The sequence below is a fragment of the Pantherophis guttatus genome, chromosome 1 (genome assembly GCF_059756535.1).
Source record: "Pantherophis guttatus breed Tessera chromosome 1, ASM5975653v1, whole genome shotgun sequence".
NCBI classification, from domain to species: Eukaryota; Metazoa; Chordata; class Lepidosauria; order Squamata; family Colubridae; genus Pantherophis; species Pantherophis guttatus.
The window spans coordinates 208,359-228,594 of NC_142063.1; the positions used below are offsets into that span (position 1 = coordinate 208,359).

Genomic DNA, 20,236 nt, shown 5'->3' on the forward strand with positions numbered 1-20,236 from the left:
TTGAGAGGCTGCCACAGAGAGGAGGGGGCCAAGCTGTTTTCCAAAGCACCTGAAGGCCAGACAAGGACTAATGGATGGAAACTGAACAAGGAGAGATTCAATCTAGAAATGACAGAACAATCAGCCAATGGAACAGAAGTTGCCTTCGGAAGCTGTGGGAGCTTCATCACTTGAGACTTTCAAGAGAAGACTGGGCTGCCATTTGTCAGAAATGGTATAAGGTCTCCTGCTTGAGCGGTGGTAGTGGTGTTATAGATGATCTATAAGGTCTCTTTCAACTCTGTTAATCTGAATCTGAAAAAAAAGTAGGTTGTGGTCTATTTTGTCAAATGCCTTGTTGAAATCTAAGTATACTATATCCACAGCATTTTGCTGGTCCACTAATTTAGTCATTTTGTCATGAAATAAGATTGGTTTGGCATGATCTCCTTTTGACAAACCCATGTTGGCTTCTGGTTGAAACTTTGCTTGCTTCTAGGTGTTCGCAAATCTGTTGCCTGATTTCCAGGATCTTCCAGAGTATTGGACTGTAGTTTCCTGGATCCATTTTTTCTCCTTTTTTAAAGATGGGAAGCACATCAGCTCTTTTCCCATTCCCAGGCTCCACATCTGTCAGTGACAGTCCCTTCAGACCTCTGGCATGTAATCCATCTGGTCCTGGTGATTTGAACTCGCCTAGGGAGAACAGGTGTTCTCTTACCATTTTCTAGCCTATTTTAATTTGCATCCCTATTCTGTCTTATGGTTTTGTTTTTGGTAGTTTGGAATGTTTTTGTTCCTTTTGCATGAAGACAGATGCAAAGAATGAATTAAGTAGCTCTGGTTTCTCCCTGCTGCTCATCAGTTCCTTGCTATCTTCTCCCATTAGTGGACCAGTTATTTCCTTGACTTTTTTCTTGTTACATGTTGAAACCTTATTATAATTTTTGACATTGGTGGCTAGTTCATTCTGAGCCTTTTATAAATAAGGGGATCGCATGCACACACACACACACACACCAATTTTCCAATTCCACACCATCCCATTGCGCAGAGTTGTGTCCTGGGTATCACTTCCTGGTTTCCTTACAGATTCTTCAACAACCAGAATTGGTGGCCTGGCACACACCCCAATTTTAAAGGTTGATCAGTACTTGTGGGTCAATAGTTCCCCCTTTCCATCAGATGCCAACAGTAGGATCTCAGGTGGCCCTGCCTCTCTGGAATCCGGGTTTGGGGGGCATCTAAGAGCCTTGGTGGACTAAGTGCTGTTATGTAGCACTTAGCTGCCAGCTGCCTGCAATTAGTGCGAGTTCAAATCTCACCAGGCTCAAGGTTGACTCAGCCTTCCATCCTTCCGAGGTAGGTAAATTGAGGACCTGGATTGTGGGGGCAATAAGCTGACTTTGTAGAAACACCGCATATGAGGGGGGGCAAAAGCCCTAATAAGTAGGTATATACAAAAAGAATGAAGGCTATTGCTATAAGTGCATTGTAAGCCGCCCTGAGTCTTCGGAGGAGGGTGGCATATAAATTGAACTAATAAATAAATAACTAATAAATCTTGCGGATTTGGGCCACAAATCTTGGCATCTGGGGCAAAGGCAGGGCTTGCCAGTTTGGAGCTGATCTCTGCCGGGGAGAGACGAAAAAGGCAGGCAAAGCTTCTGCAGGCTTCGGCGGGGAGAGGTTGCTCCCTTCCGGCCCCCTTCTGCTCTCTGCGGGCATCCAGGGCGCCTGGTCGCTGTCCTCGGAGTGTCTCCTTTTTCTGCAAGGCAGGCGCTGCCTTTCTCAAGGGCTGAGGGCCCCACTCTGGCCAGGCTAAGGCGGAGGAGGCCGGCGACGGGCGGGGTCTTCAATTGCTGGCGAAAACGGTCGGGCGGCTGGGGGTTCCAGCCAATTCTGCCCGGGCCGCTCTTCGCCGGGTCCGGAGGGGCTTTGGGCGAGGGAGGCGGGAGGCGCTTGTCCGCTCAACGGCCGCTGCTCCACATCTCGCCCAAGCCTGGAAGGAGCCCCGGCCGCGCCTCGCTCCCAAGCGCGCCGCCGCAGCGTGGAGCCGCAAGAGCAGGCGGGGAAAGCCCCTCCGAGGAGCGGAGGCGGCGGGACCGCGGCGGACTCGCTAGCCGAGGGAGCGCTGCAGGAGCCGCGGCCACGCCAGCAAGCGCCTCCCCGTTCTGCCGTGTGGCAGCGACGTTCACACGTGACGCGCACCCCTCCTCTCCCCCCCCGACGCAGCAGCAGCATCTCTGCTATCGCCGCCGCAGCAACAGCCGCCGCCGCGACCTCCTCCCGCGCCCGCACGGAGCGCGGTCCCCGGATGGCTGCTTGTCGTCCCGGTCGACTCCGCGCTTCCAGGGCAGGCTGAGTCCCTTCCCGCGCCAGGTAAGACCCGGGAAGGCGCGGCGGGGAGAGGGCTGCGATGCGGTGAGGTTTTGCGTCGGGACCCCCGAGGGACCGCAGATCCTCCGCTGCGACGGGGGGGGGGGCGAGACAGCGCTCGGGACCTTCCAGGCCGGGAACTGCAGCGGCAGTGGCACTGCTGGACCCCCGGGCGGGCCCACCGCTTTCTCCTCGGCTCCCTCCTCCCCTCCCCGCACCCAGCGCAGCGGCCGGCCTGACTTAGCGGAGCGCTGGGAAGGAAGAGCGGAGCAGGGGCGGACAGGGCTTTCTTGAGTCCCGGGAAAGCCGCCGCCTTCCCTGCCCCGCACTCCGTCCCCGAGTTCCCGGGGGAAGGTTGCAAGCGGGCGGAAAGGCGCGGGGCTCCGGGATGCTCCTGCCGCGGAGCCCCCGCCGCTCCTTGCGCGCTGCACTTTGCCGGCCGAGCCGCGACTCTCTGCTCCGCCAGCCGCCTGAGAAGTAGCGCCTCTCCGCCACCTTGTTGCTGCCGTCGCCGCCTCCTCACCGGCCACCAGGTAGGGCCCGGCCTGCGTCAGTGGCTCCGTGGTAGAGTCCCACCGGAGGGAGGCGGCGCGGCCCCTGGCGCGATCTTGCTGCCTTTCGCCAGCTCGGAGTCCGGGATCTGCTGGGGGAGGAGGGGGGGGAACCAATTGAGTTCCACATTGCGGGACGTCGCCCTCTGTGACCCGCTGGGCGGCAGAGGAGGAGGAGGAGGCGTTTTGCCTACTCACTCCCACACCGTGTCCCCCACCCCCCACTCCGCTGGGCTGGGACTAGAACTGCCAGAATTCACCCCCAGCCTTGCCACTCAGGTCCCCACCCTGCCTGTTATGCCCATCCTCAGCCTACCTATCTATGCCTGCTTTTTCCCCAGTCTGCTCCCCCCATCCTTGGTATCAAGAGAAGGGAAGGTGAGGTGGTCTCCCTCCCCCTTCTTCTCCTCCAAGAACCTCTGAGCTGTGTCTGGGGAGCCCCTGGTGGTGGCCCATCCCCCACCCCCTGATGCTTGGAGACCATCTGCCTGGAGGGGGGGGACATAGATGGAGTTCTTGGCATTGTGGGCTGGATCCCAAAGTTCTTCCTCAATTGTTTATTTGTCAATTTTATATCACCACCCCTCTCACATCAAGGGACTGTGTGGTGCTCAATAAACCTACTTGCAAAAACAAAAGCAATTAAAACAATAAACATAAGATAAAAAACAAGACTGTGAAATCATCCACGTCTTCCTCCTGTCACCTCCCCCCCCCACTTTATTTAATCCGTCAACCAGAGTTCTCCCCACCCGCCTTTTGAGAAAGCTGAGAGGGCCCCAGAGTTTGGAAACTGTTTGGAAGCCCCACAGAGAAAGGAGTTTGAGGGTGCATCTCCCCCCATTACCCCCAAACCCTCCCTTTGGCTCATTGCCCTCCTTCCTGAGTCCCAAGTGGTGATGATGGGGTGAAAACCTGACTGGCTCTAGAGAGTGACCGGAGGAAGCCAGTGCCAGGCCTGGTGGGCTCCAGGGCCTCCTTGCCAACAGAGGCTGCCAGGTGCCATTGCTTGGATATGGCTAGAGAAACCCTTTATCCCAGAGGCCACCTGGCTCTCTTCACACTCCTTCCATTTTGGCCTTCTGGGGTCCAGCTGCTTCTGTCTTGCTCCTGGAGTTTCAGGGTGCCCATAACACACACACACACACACACACACACACACACATACACACACACCGGTGCTTTTGGCTGGTGAGAGCAGATTCTTCTTTGGGTAGCAACAGCTGAATAGGAGACCAATCGGGGTCAGATGCTTGTGTGGGCTGCAGTGTGCTTCTGCCCCCACAGCACACTGCAGCCTCCAGAGATTCTTCTCCCCACTTCCGGGCTCCCACTGCACCCCAGCCCTGCTCCCAAGGAGGCTGGGCCTTGCTGAGAAGAGGGAAATTCCTAAGGGAGCCCTTAGTTACACAACAGAACCTCTCTGGAAAATATCGGCTTCCACCCGGCGGGTGCCTCCTATCTACCTACGACTCCCCTGAATTAACAGGCAGCTGAAACCCTCGGCCAGCCAACCCATGACGGCTGAACGGGTCACGTGGCTTGAGCCCCATCCAAGGCTAAGACAGAAAGGAGGACTTTGTCGAGCTTGCAAGAAGTGAGGGCACTGTGGCCTAGTGCCAGCCTAAAGCCAGGGGAGGTCTTGGAGGGGGGATGTCCTCTGGGGCATTTGCCAAGGAAGGAGCAACACCTCAACATCTCACAGCCATCTGGTTCCAACAAGGGACAATTGAGTTTCCCCCTAACTCCCGGAGGGACTCTGGAAGGAGACGGGTTCAAGCTGTGTTTGTGTGCGTTTGTGTGTGTGTAGTGGGAGGGGGATTCTGTTTGGTTGCCATGGCTGAATCCCCATTTTCCACCGCTAGCAAGGAGACTTTGACGATACTGTGAAAATTCCTCCACTAACCATGGTCTGTGAACATTTGGCGTTCTTCTGGGTTTCCCCACAACATCCTTGTTGAGCGGACCATCAGGTTGACATGGGCTTCCCTAGCACCCCTTAGAGCCCCTTTATGGGAAAGATAGGCGGTTAAGAAATTCAATGAATCAAACAAATAAATTAAATAAATAAATAAACCGATAAACAAACCAATAATTTTCCAGCCCATTTGTCCTGAAGAGGAAGGCCTCCCCTGAGGGACCAGGGGCTGGGGAAGCTCCTGTTAAGCCAGGATGTAGTAACTCCATCTGGGACCACTGCAAAATTAATCAGGGAGCAGTTCAGAGAGCACAAGTTGATTCGGTCTTGGATTCTTACACCAGGATCACTTGCCCAACGCAACATGGGTAGGCAGCAGCTCCTGTGCTCAGGGCCTGAGGCCAAAGGGACGCGAGAGGCTCTCAGACCAGACAGGAAATACGACCAACTAAGCGAATGCTACTTTCTTGTAAAGCTGCAATAATTGTTTATATCTCCACCCCGCGTCAGTTCAATGAAGCGGTGGATGTGATGTGCCAGTACCTGGAGGCTGTGAGGGTCTGGATGGGAGTCAACAGGTCTCCTCAGTCACTCATGCCCTTGTCACCTCACGGTTAGATTATTGCAACGCGCTCTACATGGGGCTACCCCTGAAGAGTGTTCGGAGACTACTGTTGGTCCAGATTGCAGCTGTGCGAGCTGTTGTGGGTGCACCTAGATACACCCACATTACACCAATTCTCCGTGAGCTGCACTGGCTCCCTATTGGTCTCCGGGCACAATTCAAGGTGTTGGTTATTACCTTTAAAGCCCTACATGGCTCAGGGCCAGGCTATCTTCAAAACCGCTCCCAGCGACTGGTAAGATCCCCCAGAGTTGGTCTCCTCCGGGTCCCGTCAGCTAAACAATGCCGGCTGCCGGGCCCGCAGGGGAGGGCCTTCTCTGTGGCTGCCCCAGCTCTCTGGAACCAGTTACCTCCTGAGATCCAGACTACCCCCACCCTATTGGCCTTCCAGAAAGCGGTTAAGACCTGGCTTTTCCGGCAGGCTTGGGGCCGTTGATCTCACTGTTGCAATCTTGCAAGATCCAGCCATGAATGATGTGCATGGGCTTTTAATGTTTTTATAATGTTTTTAATAATTTTTCTATGTTCATTGTTCGCATTATTTTTGCTGTAAGCCACCCAGAGTCCCTTGGGAGTTGGGCGGCATAGAAATGTGATAAATTAAATTAAATTAAACTGAATCCCACAAGTCCAAAAGTCCAGTTCCTCCACTCTACAGCTGGGGAGTTTGGGGTCTTTCCTCAGCCTCTTCCTCCTCCTTTCAGGGTGCAGCTAAAGCTTTGTTCTCTCTTAACCGCCCCTTCCCGTCTTTCCCTCCACAAGTTCTTTCTCACCAGTTTTTAGGCCCAAACTTTGAGAAGGCCGTGGGACAGACTTGGCCAGACCAGTCCTGCCTATCAGGCCTCTTTTTCCTGACCAATCAGACAATCTGGGGAGCTTGAATGGCCCTCTCCCAATAGCAGCGGCTCCCTAGGGCTTCTGGGGGTTCAGGGGAGATCTGAGTCGTGGTAAGCTGCAGCTTTCGAAAGTCTCCAGGAAAATGGCATTATTCTGGCAATGTAAGAAAACTCTTAGGAGTCCCTGGGCCAGCTGGGTCTAGGTAATCTCCACGGCCTCAGGAGCCTCCCTTCAGCATTAGTTTCTGGATCAGTTTGGTGGATGCAATGAGTTACCCCAAAAGAGGCAACAGACTTTTTCTGGAGGGAAAGTGCTTGGTCTCCCCTTGCTTGCTGAGGAGCTGGCAACTGGGTTCCAGTTGAGCAGGTGGGCAGGTAGGGGCAGTGCCAGTTGACCAAGCAAATGCTTGATCTTCCCCAGCTGGAGAGAAGGGTTTGTTGCCCATCCATTTTCTGACCTCCATCAGCAGCCCTGGACCAGCAAGCCAAGAACCCCCCACCTCCGCCTGCTCTCCAGAAGGGCCCCTGCCTGGGGATGTGACAGGCCCTGCCAGGGCAGCCTGCCTCTTCCTCTCCTCACCATGCACTCTGGAGGTTGCTGCTATCATAGGCTTCCACTGGGAAGCCTTCGGCCACCAGAAGGGCAAAGGCCTCTGCCATCATCACTCCGGGCACTACTCCAGCCAGACTCTCCACACACACACCCCGTGCCCTGGGGCTTGACAGGACTCCTCAAATGGGCAAGCAGGGAGGGGCCTGCCCTGCTTCAGGATACCAAAGATTCCTGTGAGCTTCCCCTACAGAGACTCCCCTCCCCCTCCCCCCAGGTTCTGTGGTGGGTCAGGCCAATGATCAGAGGCTGCAGGAGTGGGCCCAGGTGGGACTGCTTCTGAGACAGGGAGGTTTAATGGGGGGGGCAGGGATTTGAAGGGTCAAGGCAGGGGGTCCCGCAATCAAAGGTGGGGGGTATCTTCCAGTTCACTGTCCTGGACAAAGAGCAGAGAGACAGTAGTTAAGCAGGGATGGGTCAGTTTGACGGGCCAAATCCCTAGTGCGGTGCGGGACGCTCGGCAAGAAGGGAGGTGAGGGAAAAATCGTCTGGCGGCGGTTGGAGGCCGATGTCGTGCGGTCATGGTCAGGCCCTCTTTTCCCCGTTGCCGGGTGGGAGCCCGGCGCCACCTTTGTTCCAGACGCCGCTGCCTTCCCTCCTGCTGGCCACTTTCGAGCGGCAGGCGCGAACTTGGCGGTGGCCCGCTGGGGAGGCGGCGAGGGCAGGGGGCGCCCTCGCGGGGGAAAGACCCTGGACACGGCGAGGGCTGGAGGCGACGGGGGTGCGTCACTCTGGCCCGGGCAACAATGCTCGGCTTTGCCCCGGAGGGCAGGGGTCGTGGGGTTTGCCGCGGACATTTCTGGGCGGGGGGGGGATCGGTGCGTCGGCCACCATTGGCTGACGGTTTTGGGGACAGCCGGGCCTCGCCCAGCCGGGCCGGTTGCTCCCCCCCGCCTTATCTGGAGCCCCTGGTCTGCCTTGTTCTCGAGCAGGGCTCGCCAGGGTCTCCGGTGCTTCTTCGTCTTGCCTGTGGCGACCGTCGTCACAGCGCGATGACCCGCTCGGAAGGACGCCTTGTCACACGTCTCGGCCGCCGCAAAGACAGCTCTTTCTCCGAGGCTACTTCCCGCTGGGCTGCAAGGACCGCCGCGGGCAGGAGGGGGCGCTGGGACGAGGCCAGCGGGGAAGCGGCTTCGGAGAGAGGCCAGCTTCAAGCCCCCCTACTCTGCACCAGCTCCCCGGAGCAGCCTCGCTGGGGAGCCAACAGGCCACGGACCGCTTCAACTGGAGCTAGAAATAGAACCGCTGATCCACCCCCCCCCCGCCGCCGCCGCAAAGCCAGCCTGCCTCCTGCTTATCCGTGGGCAGGCTGCTGGGGGCCGGGAGGGGGCTCGACTAGCCATGTGACCCTGACCTTTGTCCAGCTGTCCCACCAGACAGCTTTCTGAACCGGGGTGGAGGACAATCGGACACAAATGAGGGCTGCCATTTAGGGGAGGAGGTGAAACCCTCCCAGGAGGAAATTCTTTTCCACACAATTTTGTCCCTCCCAGGCGAAAGTCAGACATCATTCCTGCAAACGTCCCCGAGACAGTCAGATATTTAGCCTTGAATGGGAAAACTAAAGAGTTGGAAGGGCAGCTTGGGGACATCCAGATCAACCCTCTGCTCAGTGACAGAATTCAGATGAAAGCCACCTGGCGCATGTCTGGTCCCTGGTTCCCCTGCCAAACAGCTCTTATGGCCGGCAACATTTTTCAGCCCTTCCCTCCAAGTCTCGGTGGTTTGGAGCCCAGATTCTCCCCTCCAGCCAGGGGGCTCTTGGCCTGGGCTGAGGGGTCTGAAAGGAGCTGCTTTTCTCCAGCCCTGAGAAACCCTTGCAGCTCCCTGCTCTCTACTCCCAGAACGTGGCTTTTAGTCCAGGTTCATCTTTGGCACTTTTCTCTGGATCCTGCAAGACAATGACAGCTTCTTGTTTGGAAATTACTCTTTCATTGATGTAAGGTAAAATTGCCTGTGCGGGTTTTTGGCAGCCACATCACTGCCAGCTCCTTTTAGCTTGCAATCAGCTCCTATTCAGTGATCTCTTTGCCATTATTATTCCCAAACTAGGAATCCCATCCGGAATTCGGCTATCTGATTTCTCTGTCCACAATCAAAACTACTGCATTTGTCTGCTAAGTGTCATTATTTGTAAGCGGTTTCTAACTTGTCCAGATCTGTTTTGGTTGTTGACAGTCTTCCCCATATTGTGCTGCTTCAGGGTTGCTCCGAGGCTGTGGCCAGATTGGTGTGCCTTGACCCCGAGGCCTTTGTACCCAGGGAACAGCAGGAGAACAGGCAGCGATTGCTGGAGCTTCGCTGGGATTGCATTTGCCTGTGTTATGGGCCCATCTGGGGCTTAATAAATGATGGCCAACTTCAACTCCTTCCTCAGTACTTTTCCCTAAAGGAAAGCCAACAACCACATGGCTGAACTGCTCTGCAAGATTGCTGTAACCTCACTAATTCACCTGTAGCCCCCCACAAATGAGCATAACAGTACCAGGGTTCTCTCACGCTGGGATCAGCCTTCAGAGACGCTTCACCTGGGGAACCAGCAGATCTGACAGAAGGGAAGATGCGCTGCCATCAGAGGCCCAGAGAGCTCGCACAAGACCTGGAGGATTTCCTGGCCACTCCCAGCTCACCGAGCCACCCCCAGCTCCCTCCGTGGCTTAAGTCTCCCACAGGCCACTTGGGTGGCTGTAATTTAGAAGCCACAGAAATGATTGCATCTCCCACGAAGCAGCAGCAGCTCCTACCCCTGAAGTTTAATTCTGCCTCTCCTTGATTTTGTGGACTTTCCTCGCTGTTTTCAGCTGTGGAGCTGCACAATTAACATGGTCGGCCTCTCAGAAGCAACTCAGGGCAACACACAATGAAAACAACAAAACATTAAAAAAGGATCAGTCATAAACGGTAATAAAACACAAAACTATCCTGCTAAAGCAGTCCAATAGTCAGAACTATAATCCCGGCCTGCTTCAAAGTCCTCCTGCCCCAATGCCTGGGGAGGACCCAGGACTCTGCAGGCCTCTGAAAGGCAAAGGGGCTGGACCAGAGCCCATTTTCCGCCTCCCCTGAAATGGCAACAGGTGACAGGGACAGGAGAGGGGGGGAGGGAAAAGCATCGTGGGACTTCATAATGGGTGGTTTAGAAGTCAAATGAAGCCATAGAAGAACAAAGTACAAGATCTTGAGGTTGTCCACCCAAAAGTTCTTGAAGGAATCAAATGCCTGACTTTCCGGAAAAATACAGGAAAAAAGTGCCAGCAGGGTCGCTGGAGCTCCAGTTACTTCCAGGTGGCTCAACTGAACCTTCCTGCTGAGAAAGCTCCAAAAGAGAGTTGTTCCATCCACCTGAGGAGGATCAAGCCTCTGGGGGAACATCTGGATGGATCCCACCGAGGGGAATCCTGGGAGTCTCCCTGCAGGGCCGAGCATCCTTTCCACATTTCAAGCAGCTGGATTTCTACAAGCCTTGGACAGAGACCCTTGGCAGTGGGGGAGGGGGAAGAAGCGTTTGCCATCACCAGGATCCAGGTGGGGCTCCTCCTTTAAGTGAGTAATTGATGCATGTTGGGAAAAAGCCCTCAGTGTTGCATCTGATAAGATGGGGTCTGAGCTGCCTGAAGCTCAAAGATCTCAGGGTGAAGGTGAGAGCCGTGAAAAGGGCCAAGGCCATACCAGGATCATTAGGAAGGCCTCAGGAATGTGGATGCCAGCACGGGATGATGTCCGTAGAGGAGTTGCCTCCATCTCCTCCAAAGGGCAGGGATCAGCAAACAGAGGCTGCAAAGTCCGATATTGATGGGAAAAAAACTGAGGCGCGAGTCCAGGAAGGGTGAACCATCCCAGTGGGCAGCTGGTGGGTCACCAGCTAAATGTGAGCCAACAGCAGGGCTTGGCTACAGAAAAGGCAAGTGCCCATTTCCAGGCCTGGAGCCAAAATCTCCCTGGGAACGGCTGGAGGCACTTCGGAAGGCTGAGCCTGGAGAAGAGATAAAATTGACTTGCTGTCTTCAAGAACCTGGAGGCAGAATTGTTGCAAGAAACCAAGAGGTTGAACAGATTTCAGCTGGATCTTGGAAACGGGCTTTCCCGGGAGTTGACCCCCCCCTCTCCCCACCTTGCTCAAGGCCTTAACCAGAGGCCCGAGGATGTTCCGTCTGAGAGCCAATTAAGGTGGATTCTTACGTTGGGCAAAGGGTTGGGCTAGATGGCCTCAAGCTCCCTTCAAACACTTCCGTTTGATTCTCCTCTCCCTCCCAAGTGCTTTAGGAATCCCGAAGGGAGCGAAGTGGGTCTGGGTCGAATCCTGAGGGTGGGGAGCCCTTGGCCAAGGGATGAGAAGGCCCAGCCAAGTGACTGGAAGGGGCCTCTTCTCAAGGACATGTCTTGACAAGACAGAGCCCTTCCCCTCAAAACGGGCACTGATGCAATCCAGAAGAAACATTTCAGAGAAATTGACTCTGTGGCTGGGTGACAGCCCCCCCCCCCGTCCCTTTCCACCGAAGGGAAAAAAAATATTAGACTTCCTACAAGAGAAAGAGAAATGGCTGGGCTGGGCTGGGACCTTCTTGCAGTGCCTGTCCCAAGGGCAGGTGTGGGGGAGGACAGTTGTTGCAGACTTGAAAGATGGAGAGGATTTCCTCCCCCCCCTCCTGTTCCCTGTTCTGGGGCCCTTGGAGTTGATCTTTCTGGACCGGGCATCCCTCAGAGAATGCACCATGTCCCCCCCAAGCCCAGACCTGGTGCTGCAGGGATCTTGGGGGCTGGTGAGGGCCCCAGAGCCCAGCTGCTCTGTCTGAGTTTGCTCATTTATTATCAGCCTTTCAGCAGCTGGGGGGGTGGGCTGTCTTGCTCTTGCTCCACAAATGCTTTGTCATCAAACCTGCAGGAGAAGCGGCTTCTGCAGCCCCAACAATGCCCTGAAACACTCCTGTTCAGACCCTGGCTGGTGCCCTTTTTTCTGGTTGATGTGTTTGCTCTGAATGTGTTTATAAGTCAGGAGAAAGGAAATTATAATATATCTGAGTCCAAGAATTGCAAGGGGGGGAGGGGGATTTAATGTCTGCATTCTGGAACGGCAGAGAACAAGTCTTGACTCAAAACCCTTCTCTTCTCTTCTCTTCTCTTCTCTTCTCTTCTCTTCTCTTCTCTTCTCTTCTCTTCTCTTCTCTTCTCTTCTCCTCTCCTCTCCTCTCCTCTCCTCTCCTCTCCTCTCCTCTCTTCTCCTCTCTTCTCCTCTCCTCTCCTCCTCTCCTCCTCTCCTCTCCTCTCCTCTCCTCTCCCTTCCCTTCCCCTCCCCTTCATCCCTCCCCTCCTCTCTCACACCCACACTCAATGTTCTCAGGGGCTTGTCCACCCAACTTTCTCTGTCTTCTTCAGGGGGAGGCGGGTTTGGTCACCAGACACAGTTCTAGAGAAACTGCCTGCTTTGTAGGGCACTTGGGAGTATTCTGAGTCCAGGAGAGCCTCGGGGTCGTGGTGGCCTTCAGAGCTTTCGCATTTGCAGACCAAATCATCCACAGCAAAGTCCCTGCAGGATCTCAGTGAAGCCTTTGAGGGATGCTTCTCAAGCTGGGTGGGTGGGTGTGGGAGGGAGGGCGAAGAAGTTTCAATCACGGCTGGGGGGGGGGGCAGAGAGGCATTTCTGTGGCCTGAGTAGTTCAGGGCCCTTCTCTGCAGTCAGCGAGATGGGGGTGGCCTCTGCCTGCCTGCTTGGGTTGATGGTCCTTCTTCTTTCTCCCCCTCCTCCCCTCAGGTGGGCAGCCTCTGACCCCTCCCTGCCACCAGCCCGTCCAAGATGCCGGAGCAGAGCAACGACTACCGGGTGGTGGTCTTTGGGGCCGGGGGTGTGGGCAAGAGCTCGCTGGTGCTGCGCTTCGTCAAGGGCACCTTCCGGGACACCTATATCCCCACCATCGAGGACACCTATCGGCAGGTGATCAGCTGTGACAAGAGCGTCTGCACACTGCAGATCACTGACACCACCGGCAGCCACCAGTTCCCAGCCATGCAGCGCCTGTCCATCTCCAAGGGCCACGCCTTCATCCTGGTCTTCTCGGTCACCAGCCGGCAGTCGCTGGAGGAACTGCGGCCCATCCACCAGCAGATCGTGCAGCTGAAGGGTGGCGGGGAGGCCTTCCCCATCATGCTGGTGGGCAACAAGTGCGACGAGACCCAGCGGGAGGTGCAGACGCCAGAGGGGGAGGCCGTGGCCAAGGAGTGGCAGTGCGCCTTCATGGAGACCTCGGCCAAGATGAACTACAATGTCAAGGAGCTCTTCCAGGAGCTGCTCAACCTGGAGAAGCGCCGCAACATGAGCCTCAGCATCGACGGGAAGCGCGCCAGCAAGCAGAAGCGGACAGAGAAACTGAAGGGCAAGTGCAGCCTCATGTGAGTGGCCAGCCGGCAGGAGGCACCCACCCATCCCTCACCATCCATCCGTCCGGTCACCTCCACCTCCTTCCCTCTCCTGTGGCCCGGCTCTCTTGGTGCTCCCCAGACCCTGCGGCCTCCCCTCCTGCCCCTCCAACTCCCCAGCAGCAGCGGACTCGGACTGGAGGACTCAGCTGGCGGCGGCTCAGGCCTCCCTGCAAACTGACAACTCAGCCAGACTGTGGTGAGCCCCCTCCCCTGCCATCCCTGGAGCAAACCTCAGTGGGAACAGAGGAAAGAAGAGCTGCTTCTGCTCAAGGGGGATTTGCCCACTGGCCCACCCTTCCTCAGACTGCCAGACGGGAGGGGCCGAAGGTGCCCTGACTGACTTCGGCCTGATGATGGAGAGCCAGCGGTCCAGCCTGCCCATCAGCCTGAAGCTGCAGAAGACTCTGGATTTGGTCAAGAGGGGCCCTTGGGTGACTGCGACCCTCCCAGGTCTGCACAAACACCGGGGGGGGGGGATTGCTTGGCTTCTCACCAGTGAGACCCACCTCACTCCATCACCCTTGCCAGACCCCAGCCTGCCTTTCTTGGTTTCATCACCCAGGCCCTGCTGGAGGCCACTGAAGTAGTGCAGGGCCCCAATGGAGGAGTCCACAGGGAGAGCCCCTCCCCACTCCAAAGAAGGCCCCTCTCACTGCCCTGGTGCTCCAGAGCCAGCAAAGCAGCGCCTCCCAGGAGGCCATCCCTCCATCTTTCCCTCCCCCATATGCCATGCCAGACAGTGAACATGCAGCTTATTGTGACCTACCCTTATCATTATTTATTTTTAATTTATGGGTGTGTTTTTTTCTGGAACAAAGCAACAAAAACGGCCACCACAGCATATATCTGGATCAGGAAGGCCGGGAAAGGACGGCCCTGAATGGGCTGGAGAGCCACAGCTGAGCCCACCAGCCACAGCTGGCAAAGGGCAGTACACGGGAGCAACATCGGCCGTGATGGGGGACAGAGGAGGTGGTGAGCTGGGTGACCGCTTGGAAGCAGGTCCCCTTGGGCAAAAGAGCCGGGGAGGGGGAGCGTGTGCCTCCAAGCCTCCATCTGCTGGAGACTCCCAACACGACACCACATCCCATCTACCGAGAAGGATGGAAGCCACGAAATGGGTGGTTAGGGGACACCTGGCACCGTAGCTTCTCCTCCTGCCCACCTGCAGGATCACAAGAGCCCCCCGCCCACAGCTAGAAGAGGCTGAACGGGCACCCCCTCTCGCCCATCTCGCTCTGAGGCCAGAGGAGGGAGGGCTTCCTGCAAGGAAGGGAGGCCTCCTTCTCTGTCCCTGGCACGGAGAAGAAGGGCACCTTCCTCATTCCAACAATGCCCTGTAGGTGCCCTTCAACATGGTGCTTCACTTTTCTTTTTTAAAATTGCAGTGGAAGAAATTGTGTTTCATGGTTGTAAAACCAGGACTGGAGGTGCACAGGCAGTGACTGCCATGAAAAGGGCGAGTGTGTGTGTAATGCCTTCTCGTGCACAGGGGGCGTGTGCGTGCATGCACTCGTGGGCAGGTGGAAGGCTGCCTCTGCATCAGTTTCTCCCCGCCAGTCTAATTTGTTTGGCATTCATCTCCAGCCCCTTCCTCAACTGGTGACTTAGAGTAGCTGGCAAGACAGCTGGGGAGGGGGCAATGGCCAGGGGGTCCTCCCTCCCACCCACCCAGAGGCCAGCTCTCTATTTGCAAACTCTGCAAGGATTTTATTTATTATTTATTTATTTCAATTTGTATACCGCCCTTCTCCTAGTGGACTCAGGGCAGTGAACAGCCCTGAGATTTTGCAAGATCTTTAGGGGGGGGCAATTGCAAGAGACCCTGGGCATTTTCTGCATTGTCCACTTATGCCAGCTGACAAAACTCCCAAGAGGAGGGCAGGAGGCGGCTCTGCTTTGTCTCCATGCAGCTGATGGTGCAGGCCGAGCTCAGCGCAGGGCAGGAGGATGCTTTTCTCCTGGCTGTGGTTTCCCCACCCGCTTGGGAAAGCTCTCAAAGCATGGGGGAGGGGGTTGAGGGGGAGGGAAAGTGGCATGGGCAGAAAGCCTTGCTGTGTAGGAAAGGGGGCCTGTGGGATTCTGGCGTAGCCTGCCCTCCCTCCACCCTCGCCAGGGTTCTTCTCCTGCATTTGGGCCCCTGTGTGTTTCCCCCCCTACCCACGGCCTGCCTTCCCTCCCTCCTTCACTGTGTGAGGCGCAGAAAGAGATGGATGGCAGCTGCTGCCCAGCACCCTCCTGTCCCTGGACTCCAGCCTGGGCAGGGCAAGTGAGGCCTCCCTTTGGAGTGGAAAGATCTGAAGCTCTTTGCCAGACGCTGCTGCTTCAGGTCAAGGACTGGAGCTCCTTAAGTGCATCTTAATTCTTTCCAAAGGGATTAAGCAGAACCACTGCTGAGGACTTCTCCCATGGACCACCTTGGCTGCCAGCCGCCCCTCACCCACTCCAGAGGTGCCTCAGACCAGTCTCTGGGGAGCACCACTGGGACTGCCCACCCGCAGTGTCCGAGCGAGGCTTCTGCCCTGCAGGCCTGCAGCCCCCCAGGGACCAAGGAGACTGACTAGGAAGCGGCCCGGGATCCTGCTCACTAGGCTGCCTGGCGGGACTGGGCTCGAGCTCCAACCCCCTCCCCCCGAAGGCGTGGGGGGGGCGGGGCCGGTCTGCCGCGGCAGGTCTTGGTCGGGACGGGCAGTGGAGAGCAGATCCTTCGGACACGGGGACTCTAGCACGTTCCCTTAGCGAAGCCGTCTGGCCGGTCCTGTTGGGGGCTTCTGATGGGAGGGGGGAAGCCGCTGAAGCCGCTGTTGGGATCGAGGGGGGGGGAACCGGCCCCTCTAGGCTGAAGAGCCCATTTGCCACGGGGTGGGGTAGACGAAAGCAAGCGACCAGCGGCGGCGGTCCCGGGGGCAACTCCACGCCCGTGCCCCGATCAGCTGCCCCCGTTCTGTGCGCGTGCTCCGAGCCCCGGGGGCGCCTTCGGGCCCGGGGGAAAGCCTCGGGCGTTCTCGCAGCTTCTCAGCTTGTGGGCCGCCAGAATTCGCCGCAACCCGCGCTGAAGCCGTTCCTTCTCCCGTAACCTGGTACCCTCCGCCGCCCCCTCCCATCCCCGGCTCCCCCTCCGCCTGCTGCTGCTACACCGAAGGACGGGCGCGCGCGGAGCCTCCGCCGCTCCCGCTGGGCAGGCCAGCCGGTCGGTCCGAGGGCCGGCAGGGGCCGCGATCTTCTTCCAGCCCCGGCGGCGGCCATCCCTGGTGCTCCTGACCTTCCCGGCCGGGTGAGCGACCCTGCCTTGTAAATACGACCCTCCCGACTAGTTTTCCTCTCAGCGGCCAGCATGACGATTCGAGCTACTGTGCAAAGGGTTTTTTTTAAAGCGAACGAGAAACGCACACCCCGACACGTGAGACAAAACGACAATATTATAACAACAATGTCATAATAAAGCGGAGATAAACGAACGGTACAATGTAGCCTTTATTTAGAAATAGTCTTCCTTGAATGAATAAAAACGGATTTATCCCACCCGCCTCCCCATGGCTGGTCTCATTCTTCAGGGCCAAGGGGCGGGCGGGGGAAGTGGCCAAGCGCTTCCCGGGGCAGGAACTGCTGGCCAGACTAGGGACACCCACCCCCAAATGTGGGCCCATTCCCCCTTCCTTGACGGGTGTCCCGGGGCTCAACCTCAGGCCCCATAAGCAGCCCTGGCGGGAGATGGCTCTTCATCCTATAAGGACAGATGGGGTGGAGGAAGACTGCCCCCTCCCAAGAAGAGGAAGATGGGGGGTGGGCGCTGGGAGTAGGGTCGGGCCACACCTGGGCACTTCTGTCTAACCAATAAGGCCATTTCAGATGGCATCTTTGCCCCCCGCCCACCCTCGCCCCCAAACAGAGGTTCTCAGCTGCTAGATTGGCAGGTGGGCACTCTTCCGGCACACGAGTGACCTTGGCAAACCGCTCCCCACATCTGCATTCTGCCCAAGTTCCAAGGGTGGGTGGGTGCCCCCCAGTAGCACCCCTGGCCAGCAGCTCCCCCCCCTCGTAGGTGTGGTTTTCTCTGCCCTGCCAGGCTCTGATGCTCATCTGGTGGACCCAAAGTGCGTCATCCCACTGTCGCCATGGAGACCAGCGGTTCCTCTGTGTTTGAGAGCTGCTCCTGGGGACGTGCAATGAATTGCAAGGAGGAGAGAGCGTTGGTGCTGGGGAAGGAACTCTCCCCCCCACCACACACACACACACACACACACACACACACACACACACACACACGTGTGCCCCTCCCTCAGCAGATGGTGTGAGCGGATGACGTCAGTTCTGGGGGGAGGGTGCCTGGCATCCCTCCAGTCTCTCCAGAGATGGCTCCTCCCTGCCAGATGAGCCCAACCTGAAAAGAAACGGGCAGCATCTTGCCAGGCAAAAGGCTGGCAGTTCTCCGGTCACTTAGTTGTGGGATTAATGCCCAGAAGGAAGCTGGATCAGCCCTTGGACAGGGCACCACTGGGATATGTCAGACAACACTTGGCTCCTCTAGTGAAGGCCTCCTTCCCATTTTCCTCCAGGGGGTCAAGTCTGCTCCCTTTATTTCTGCAGGGGGGAGGGCTAAGTCCCAAGCCCTTCACCCAGCCTCCAAGGCTAAACTGGGCTTGCACCCACACCTCCCCAAATTTTCCAACGCTTTTGTTACTGCAGCTCCCCTCCTTGGGTGGCTGGAAGTAAAACACAGCTACTTGAGGGTGGGCTGGTTTCCCCTCCCCTGATAAAATCACAGTTGCTCTGAATATGAAGTGCCAGCAGGACTCGGCCTCCCACCCAGTGCCAATCAGTGGAGCTGGCCTGGCGCCCCCTTCACCCCAAGCCTTGCAAGGCGGCTGCTGTGCAGAGATTGTGGGTTCTTTGTGTGCTCCTGGCCTCATCCATGCTTGGCAAGTGGGAGCTCTGATTAAGGCTGAGGGAAGGGGGGGCAGCAGACAGAGCAGATTGGCTTTGCCTGGTCCAAAACTCTCTATCTGGACAAAACCCGGCCCAGGAAGTGACAAGGGGTGTGTGTGTCTCCACTCATGGAGTGAAGAAGCAAGATCATCTATTGTGGTTCCCTATGAAGCATCTACACACACACACACACACACACAGTCTGAGCACCAGAGCTGCTACAGTGGTGGAAGAGGCCAGTGGTGTGATAGTCTTGGGTCTCTGCTAGGAATCGGAGCCTTTGGAGGTGGAAGGGAAGCTCCAGGTGCAGCGAGCCTGATGGAGCACCGAGGTGTCTAACAGGACCTCCTACCCAGGACAGGCAGGACCCTCTGCTGGATTTGCTCTTCACTTCCCCCACCTCCCAGGGTCTGCGGGCAACCTCTGGCCCTCCCTGCCTATTCTGGCTGCCAGGTCTGGGCTGCAAACCTCCAAGGATGCATTAGATGTCTGCGGATCCCTCCGTCATCCTGGAGTTGGGATCAGAAGGACCTGGAGCAGTTCCCTGTCCAATATAGGATCCAAAGGAACATCTGCAGGACTTCCAGCATTTAAGCACTCCAGGGGAAAGATACTGTAAAATCTCCATTTCCTCCCCATCAACTCGGACTTGGGAGGCAGAGAATAGATTGGGGCGGGGCAAGTCAAAGGTGGTATTTATCGGTTCTCCGAACTACTCAACATTTCTGCTACCGGTTCTCCAGAACTGGTTAGAACCTGCTGAAACCCATCTCTGCTCGGTGGGCATCACTGCTGGAGCCCTTTCCTACTGGGGAGGGGGCGGGCAACTTCTGGGAGGCTGAACTTCGGGAGGGGCCCACCTCGCAGGGCTGTTGTAGCAAAACGGGAGGGGCTCCTCCATTCCCCCGCCCCCTCCGGCCAAACTTGGCTTTCCCCGAGGCCCCTCCCCTCCCACGGACCGCCCCCAGTGCGGGCCCAGCCTCCCATTTGGCCACCAAATGGCCGTCTGTATCCTCGCCCCGCCCCTCCTGCCGAACCGTCGAGGTCCGCGGGGGTGGGGGGGAGATAGTCCGCCCTCCTCGGCGGCGCTGGAGCGGATTGGCCAGGCGCGCTGTCGGTCAGGTGCTCGGGGCCGGCGGCCTCGGCGGGGCTGCGTCGCGGGCAGAGCGGGCGGCGGCCGAGCGGCGGCGGAGGAGCCGGTGAGGCGGGCCGTGGGCTGCGGCGGGGTCTGCGGGGCCGTGGGGGCCGGGAGGAGGGGTCTCCGGGCCCTGAGAGTGGGGGTCCTCCTGCCGGGCTGCTCCGCTTCTCTCTGCCCGCCGCCTCTCAGCGCCGCCCGGCCGAAGGGTGGGCAGCTCCCGGCCCAGCGCGGCGACCCTCGATGTAGGCGGACCCCGAGGTCTGTTCGTGTCCCCCCGCCTCGGGTTGCGCCCCTCCCCGGGAATGGCTGGACCTCCCCCGGCTTGTTGGACCCCGAGGCGCCCCCCGAGTCCCCCCTTTCCCCGGCAGAGCGCCCCGGCCCCTCCCTTCGGAATCCCGCCCAGATCCTCCGGGTTGGCATCCCCCCACCCCAAGCGAAGCTCCAGACCCGCCTCGGCCCCCAGAAGAGAGGGGAGGCCCCGATGCTGCCGCCCAGGCGGCCTCGTCCCACGCCGGATCCCTTCCTCGGGATCCTCTTGAATCTCCAGGCGGCCCCTAAGGCGTTTGCTGCCCCCCCCTTTCTGGCCTTTCTCTCTCAGCCCCTGCTTGAATCCACCTCTGGGTAGCATCTCCCCTCTTCTCTAGTAGGAAACCCCCCCCCCCGCCCAGTGCCTTGCTGAAGCCTAGGACAAAGGAGGTCCAAAAGGATGGGGCTGGAGGGGTGGCTTCTTCCTGGTCAGCTCCCTTGGCCTGCCAAGCAAGAGTTTCTCTACCCCCCCCCCATCTCCCCGTAGTATCGGGTATGAAGCTGTAGTGAAACAGACTCTCTCTTGGGGGAGGGGGCATTTGCTCCCATCCTCT

At 57.6% G+C, this 20,236-nt stretch overlaps 2 protein-coding genes across 3 annotated transcripts in view; both read left to right on the forward strand.

Annotated features, from left to right (window-relative positions):
* Window positions 1–2,080: 2,080 nt before the first annotated feature.
* On the forward strand, window positions 2,081–16,834 carry DIRAS1 (DIRAS family GTPase 1). The gene is made up of 2 exons (XM_034425855.3): window positions 2,081–2,361; window positions 12,648–16,834. The coding sequence occupies exon 2, from the start codon at window positions 12,690–12,692 to the stop codon at window positions 13,284–13,286; it is 597 nt and encodes a 198-aa protein (XP_034281746.1). The 5' UTR covers window positions 2,081–2,361; window positions 12,648–12,689; the 3' UTR covers window positions 13,287–16,834.
* A 2,362-nt stretch (window positions 16,835–19,196) lies between these two features.
* GNG7 (G protein subunit gamma 7) overlaps window positions 19,197–20,236 on the forward strand; it is a 37,623-nt gene continuing 36,583 nt past the window's right edge. The window contains exon 1 of one of the 2 annotated variants that reach the window (XM_034425857.3): window positions 19,197–19,437. The gene's annotated coding sequence lies outside the window, so the exon portion shown is untranslated. The remainder of the gene's footprint in view (window positions 19,438–20,236) is intronic. The other variant, XM_034425858.3, reaches the window with a different exon arrangement.